The sequence below is a fragment of the Bufo gargarizans genome, chromosome 1, assembly GCF_014858855.1.
Source record: "Bufo gargarizans isolate SCDJY-AF-19 chromosome 1, ASM1485885v1, whole genome shotgun sequence".
In the NCBI taxonomy this organism is placed as follows: Eukaryota; Metazoa; Chordata; class Amphibia; order Anura; family Bufonidae; genus Bufo; species Bufo gargarizans.
In genome coordinates, this window is record NC_058080.1 from 516,621,667 (window position 1) to 516,627,647 (window position 5,981).

Genomic DNA, 5,981 nt, shown 5'->3' on the forward strand with positions numbered 1-5,981 from the left:
GGTATTACTTTTTTTTTAAAACTACATGGGCAGCATTATTGTGAGGGGGCAATACTATTGTGAGGAGCACTAAAGGGGCTGCGGTATCGTCAAAGGAGTACTAATGGTTAATTGTTGCTGTGAAGGCAGCACTTAGGGGGCATAACTAATGTGAGGGGCCACAAATGAGACTAGGTGAGATTGAGTGTGTATAGCCGGGCATTGGGCAGGGGTAGTGGTGTGTCAAAAGATGTTGCCACGCTGTCTAATCAACCAAGGTAAACAGTGAGGAGGATATGGAGTGGTCCTTCTAGTGCTCCAGCCCCTTCAAATAGGTAAAATTGCAACACAATTCCACAGTGAGGGGCGCAGTCATGAACCTTCTGCTCTGGGCCCACCAATGTTCACACCACTATTACAATTGTTGCTCTATACGTCTTCTGTTCAGTACATATTTCATCTTCACTGTTGCATGTCTTGGCTGGGCGCTACATTTTCCACACTGCGGTATGATCTATCCTGATGTGTCATACAGTGTAATGCACTCAGGCGCCATTGACCGTGGAGGCAGCAGGTAAACAACACGGCTTGTACGTGGAATGCGCGCATGGGTCACGTGGGAGGTGACGATCGTAATGACGATGGCGGAGACAGACTGCAGGCCCGCCTCAGGAGCCCCATGATAAGGCGTGGGTGACGTCACCATGGGCGTGGCTACGCCTGGCTGTTTATAAACTTCGGTACTTCCGGTTTACCCTTAGAATTTCTCCGAAAGGAGCTGGGAAATTTGTGGACCAGCGGACATTGTCAAGATGGTGACCCAGGAACCGCCCAGGTGCTGCGGCTACTTTAACATCCGCTCGGTGGTGCTGGGAGTAGCCGTGTACTACGTGTTCGTGAGCCTGCAGTCTCTGGTGTGGCAGACGGTGGCGGTGATTAAATGCGGCGGAGTGTGTTCCGGGCCCTGGTCCTCGGCCGGGCCTGTGGCCGTCATGTATTCTCTGGCCTTCATCCTGCTCCTGCTCAGCCTTTGCCTGCTCTTCGGTGTCCTCCGCAGGCGCCCGGGGCTTCTACTGCCCTTCCTGGCGTTCCAGATCATCGACTTCCTGGGCTCCCTGCTGCTCTTCTGTGGCTTTTTCGTGCGTTTCCCGTCAGAGCTCCGCATGATCAGCACTAGGCCCTACCTCCCCGGACAGGACTACAGTGACAAGTCGGCCGTGGCCGGAGGCTCGTTCCTGTTCATCGCCCTGTACCTTCTGCTGCTGCTCCTGAAGATCTACCTGATCCGCTGTGTACTGACCTACTACCGCTTCCTGCTCATCAGGGTGGTGCCCCCGAGCGACAGCGACGGCCTGGCCGTGATCATGGTGCCCGGGCCGGAGAAGAACCCCCTGCTCCTGCCTTCCTACGAAGAGGCCATCAATATGCCCAGGAAGGACAGCCCTCCGCCCCCTTACTGCCAGGCCGCCGAGCCGGAGAAGGAGGCCGTGTAAGGGTATGGGCAGCACCTCTTCTCACCGGGGACTACAGTGCCAGGCATTCCTCCTGATTCTTCTCACCCACTTCTCTCCCTGGAAGTCCACCAGCAGCTCTGCACTATGACGTCACCAATCCCCTGGTACCTGTCTCTTGACGTCATTTCGTTTAAAGGGATAGTGACTGCTCTTAGTTTTCGATGAAATGTGCCATCCAGTGATTGGGACTGTGGAAAGGAAGGCTGACGGTATAGCGGCCATTGCCCGGCCTTTATAGGGGTTCTAGACCTGAAGAGCTGAGCCGTTGCCACCACCACATCTGTACTGCGGTTCTTGGAGACAGTATTATAGGTGAGGTGGTGTTGGCAGGTGTAGAACCCCTATAAGGTGCCATGGCATTATACCTCCTGCACTTTAGTCATACAGGGTCCTGGCATTACTTCTCATGGGTTTCTGTAAGATTTGAGAAAGAGAAGGTCACATGCTGACCTCATGGCCGTTGTGCCCAGCAGAAATGGGACCAGTTGAGTATGATGCTGCATGACCCGTCCCATATCCCAAACCTCCCCCCTTGGTGAGATCATTGGGGTGCTTAGATATAATTTTTTTTTTTAAGGCTAAATTTGGGGGGGCTAGTTTGGAGTTGTCTGTTTTGAAGGGGTCTTCTGAGAACAAGAAAATGATCTAAAGCTATTAAATGGCGTAAAGGAAAAAAAACTCACCTGATAAGCCCTTCACCATTTCGGTGCTCTGGTCTTGGTTTACTTTGCTTTACTGGGGACCTATGTGTTTAAAGGGGGTTTTCTGGGAGTGCAATATTGATGACCTCCTAATATCTGATTGGTGGGGGTCCGTTGTTTGAAGCGGCTGCAGTGTTCCAGTGAGTGCTAGGTCAGTGATGTCACACTGTTATTTTTTTATTATTTTTTTGCAGATTAGTCCCATACAAGTGAGTGGGCCTGGGCTACAACGGCTATACAATATACGCTGCGAGAGAGCGCTCCGTAGATCGTCAAGCATCTGATCGTGTCGGACCACCACTGATCTGATGATGAGCTGTCCTGACTAGTATTGGGTGATCTTCTGTTTTCAAGTTCACCGTACAAGGTTCGGGTTATCTAAGAATTCCATCATGGCTTCCCCTACCACGGACAATAACTTATGATCTGTGGTAGCAGAATCCATAACGGAATACTTGGATAACCTGAACCTTGTACGCCGAACTTGAAAACACAAGTTCGCTCATCCGTAGTCCTGAGCAAAGGTCATCCATATTGGAGTCCTAGGAAACTCCTTTAACCATGTGACTGCTGCAGCCATTCACTGGTCCCAGCAAATAAGGGCACTGATCAGCTGCAGCGGTCACATTGATAGATGGGCACTACACAGTAAGCAAAGACCTTGGGGAGCAGCGGATAATACCCATGTCATACTTATTATTGTATTTTCCTTTAGTTTTTAGTGTTTTTTTTTTTTTCTGATCTCTGGAAAAACCCTTTTAAGTGTTGTGAAATGTGAGTGAAATTTACCTTCAATGTTCCGTACTCCATCCTGTTCTGAGATCTGTGTCTGGTTTAGCAGTAGACTATGCAATTCTAGCCAAATACACGTCCAATTAGATGAACAGAACAGTGGCCCCTGATTCAGATTTACCTTCTACTTACCGTTCGGTTCATTTGATGCCCATAAGGTGGGCACAGTGGTCTTGGGTTCATCGCTGAGCCACAGAAGAGGAGTCCCAGATCTGTGATCTATTTAGCAATCATGGTATCTCCAGCCTTTCAGTACCCACCCGTACATCCACTCATGATCCCATAACTGTGCCTTTACAAAACGGAGACTCCCCACGTCAAGACTGGCGCGTGCCCAGCCTCAGCTTACTACGCCTGGTCAATCCATCGGTGGATATAGGACTTGGACTGGAGGTCACCTGTATCTTGTATTGATCCTCTATTTCTGACTTACTGGTGTAAATCATACGCAATGGCTTCAGTGTAATTCTTAGTGTTTCCTGAAAATACATCCATATGAATGGAATAATTCAGTGTTAACGCATTGTAAGTGGCTTTCATTTTTATATCAGGCTGAAATCCTGTTCCTATGAAGCCACCTTTCTTTTGTATTACATTATCCTGGCTACTCCATTATCTAGACTGCTTTTCACCAAAGATTGTGTTTCCTATCAAATGTTAGCGTATGTTCGGCTTCTAAATAAAATAATATTTTTAAATTGTCTGTGTGGAGTGTGCTAGGAAAGCTGTGAGTCGTTCATGTTCTCCCCGTCTGCATGATGTTCTCCTTGGTCAGTCAAAGCCAGGAACCTGGAGGTGCAAGGTAACAATGCTAACCGTTGAGCGATGTGCTAGTACCAGGTTGGATCACTTGTGTGTTAACGGGGGTGCTTAATATTGACCTATCCTCAGGATAGGTCATCAGTATTTGATCGTTGAGGGTATGACTCCTGGCACCCCCGCTAATCGGCTGTTTGAAGAGCGTTGTGGCCTCTTTCTAGGCCTGTGATATCTTGTTCATTGGTTACATGGCTTAGGAGCAGCTCAGTTCCATTCAAGTCAGTGGGTTTGAGCTGCAATACGAAGCTCTGCCACTGTGTGGTGCTGTGGTTGGTAAGCTGTGAGGAGGCCACAGCGCTTACAGGAGCCATGCTGCTGCTTCAAACAGCTGATTGGTGGGGAAGCTGGGTGTTGTGCTCCAGTACCCCCATTCCCACCTATCCAGAAGATAGGTCATCAATATTAAACACCTGGAAAACCCACTTTAAAGTGTAAATCCAGTGGAAAGCACTTATGCCAGAAAGTGGCCGGATTCGGGACTAGTCATTGGGGCTGGTGGTGAACAGCTGTGTCTAGCTAGGACATAACACAGTTAATCTGCCCAGTTTCTTCATATGGATTACCTGTAATTGCTGGCTCTTGTATGTGTCTGATTAAAGCGCTGTCCAATCGCAGCGCAGCGCTCACAGCCTGGGAGTTTTTTTTCTTTCTCCCAGGCTGTGAGCTCTGCGCTGCAATTGGACAGCGCTACAGCCTGCGAGAAGGAGACAAAGGGCAGGCTCCTCAGTGTTACCAAGTCAGCGAAAATACCAAAGGACATAGCGGGAAAACGGAGTGGCGCCACAGAATAATAGTAAGTGCAGTGAGTTCCCAGGGTGCATCTCTACACAGCCTGATAGTTATCTTACAATGTTTGGACCGATGAAAGGTCCTCTTTAAAGAGGTTGTCCAAGTTTTTTTTTTTTTGTGTTTTTTTTTGTTATATATTTTTTTGCTCTGATTACTTAACGTGCACAAACCTGATGGAGCAGGTCTGCCTCTGTACAGAACATCACTGTGCTGGATGGACTGATAAGCCATGCCTCCTGCACTGTTGATCTGCTGGCTTAGCTGTCTGCCCTGTGTCTCCCCTCCCACTGGATTTTTCAGCAAAGTTAAACCCCTTATACAATCAGCAGCACTGACTCAGAGTTGGAGGCTATGCCTTAGGTGCTGAGCAGTTGCAGGGTTTCCTCTTCTCCAGGGACTGGAGAGACAAATGCTGTGCACAGGATCTTCCCTCACTCCTGCAAACAGAGCTGATAAAGACGAGGATTTCTTTCCTCTATCTGCTTCTGCTGGCTGTGAAGAAGTGTCTGCAGAGCATTGCACAACAGCAGGTGCGAAGGAAGATCCAGTATGTATCTGCTGTGTCATTGTATGTGTAGTCCTACACATACAACATGAGTTGAGTATCCCAGCATTCAGACTGCAGGCAGGGCAGCAATTGTATTCACTCCCTTCGCAGAGCAGGGGAAAGGCACCTCTGCAACTGCATGTAAACAAAGGGCCAGAACAGAACTAGGGAAATGAGAAACTATTTCTTTTTTGCCCAAAATCTATCTATATATTGCTGACCATCAGATTTACAGTGCTTTATTTTTTTCACATCTGACAACCGTTTTAATCCTGTATTAGGGTACTTTCACATTAGCGGCAGGCTGTTCCGGAAGGTGAACAGCCTGTCGGATCCGTCCTGCTGCTAGTTGACGTGTGCCCGCGGACTGCTGCTCCGTCCCCATTGACTATAATGGGGGCGGAGTTCCGGTGGCAGCCGGACAAAGAGTACGACATGCAGTACTTTTAGTCTGGCTGCCGCCGCTAGTGTTAAACTAGCCTTGCGCTGGCCAATAACTGGCCAGATAATCGCCAACAAGAGTTCGTAGGAACCCTTGTTAGTGATGATCTGTCAATGTATTACATGATCATTTGCCAGCGGCAGATAGTGCTGTCTAATCATGATTTGAAGGCAAACTAGTCAGTATTGAGACAAGCAATAGCTTTAGGACCAAAACGGGTAGTGCACCCGTGCTGTATATGACAGTGCTCCAGACTAAAAAAAATACCTAGTAGCCATTGGCTCCTGAACGAAAAAATTTAGGCGCCAAATAAAATTTTTAGTCGCCAAATCGAAACCGAATCAAAATTTTGGTATCGTGACAATGCTACGCTGATCAGATCGGCGTAGGGTTGTTTA

At 48.4% G+C, this 5,981-nt stretch overlaps 1 protein-coding gene across 1 annotated transcript; it reads left to right on the forward strand.

The window, feature by feature from the left end:
* Positions 1-734: 734 nt before the first annotated feature.
* LOC122924356 (lysosomal-associated transmembrane protein 5-like) lies at positions 735-3,689 on the forward strand. Its single transcript, XM_044275360.1, has one exon. It carries the CDS (start codon positions 792-794, stop codon positions 1,470-1,472), a length of 681 nt encoding a protein of 226 aa, XP_044131295.1. The 5' UTR covers positions 735-791; the 3' UTR covers positions 1,473-3,689.
* Positions 3,690-5,981: the final 2,292 nt, after the last annotated feature.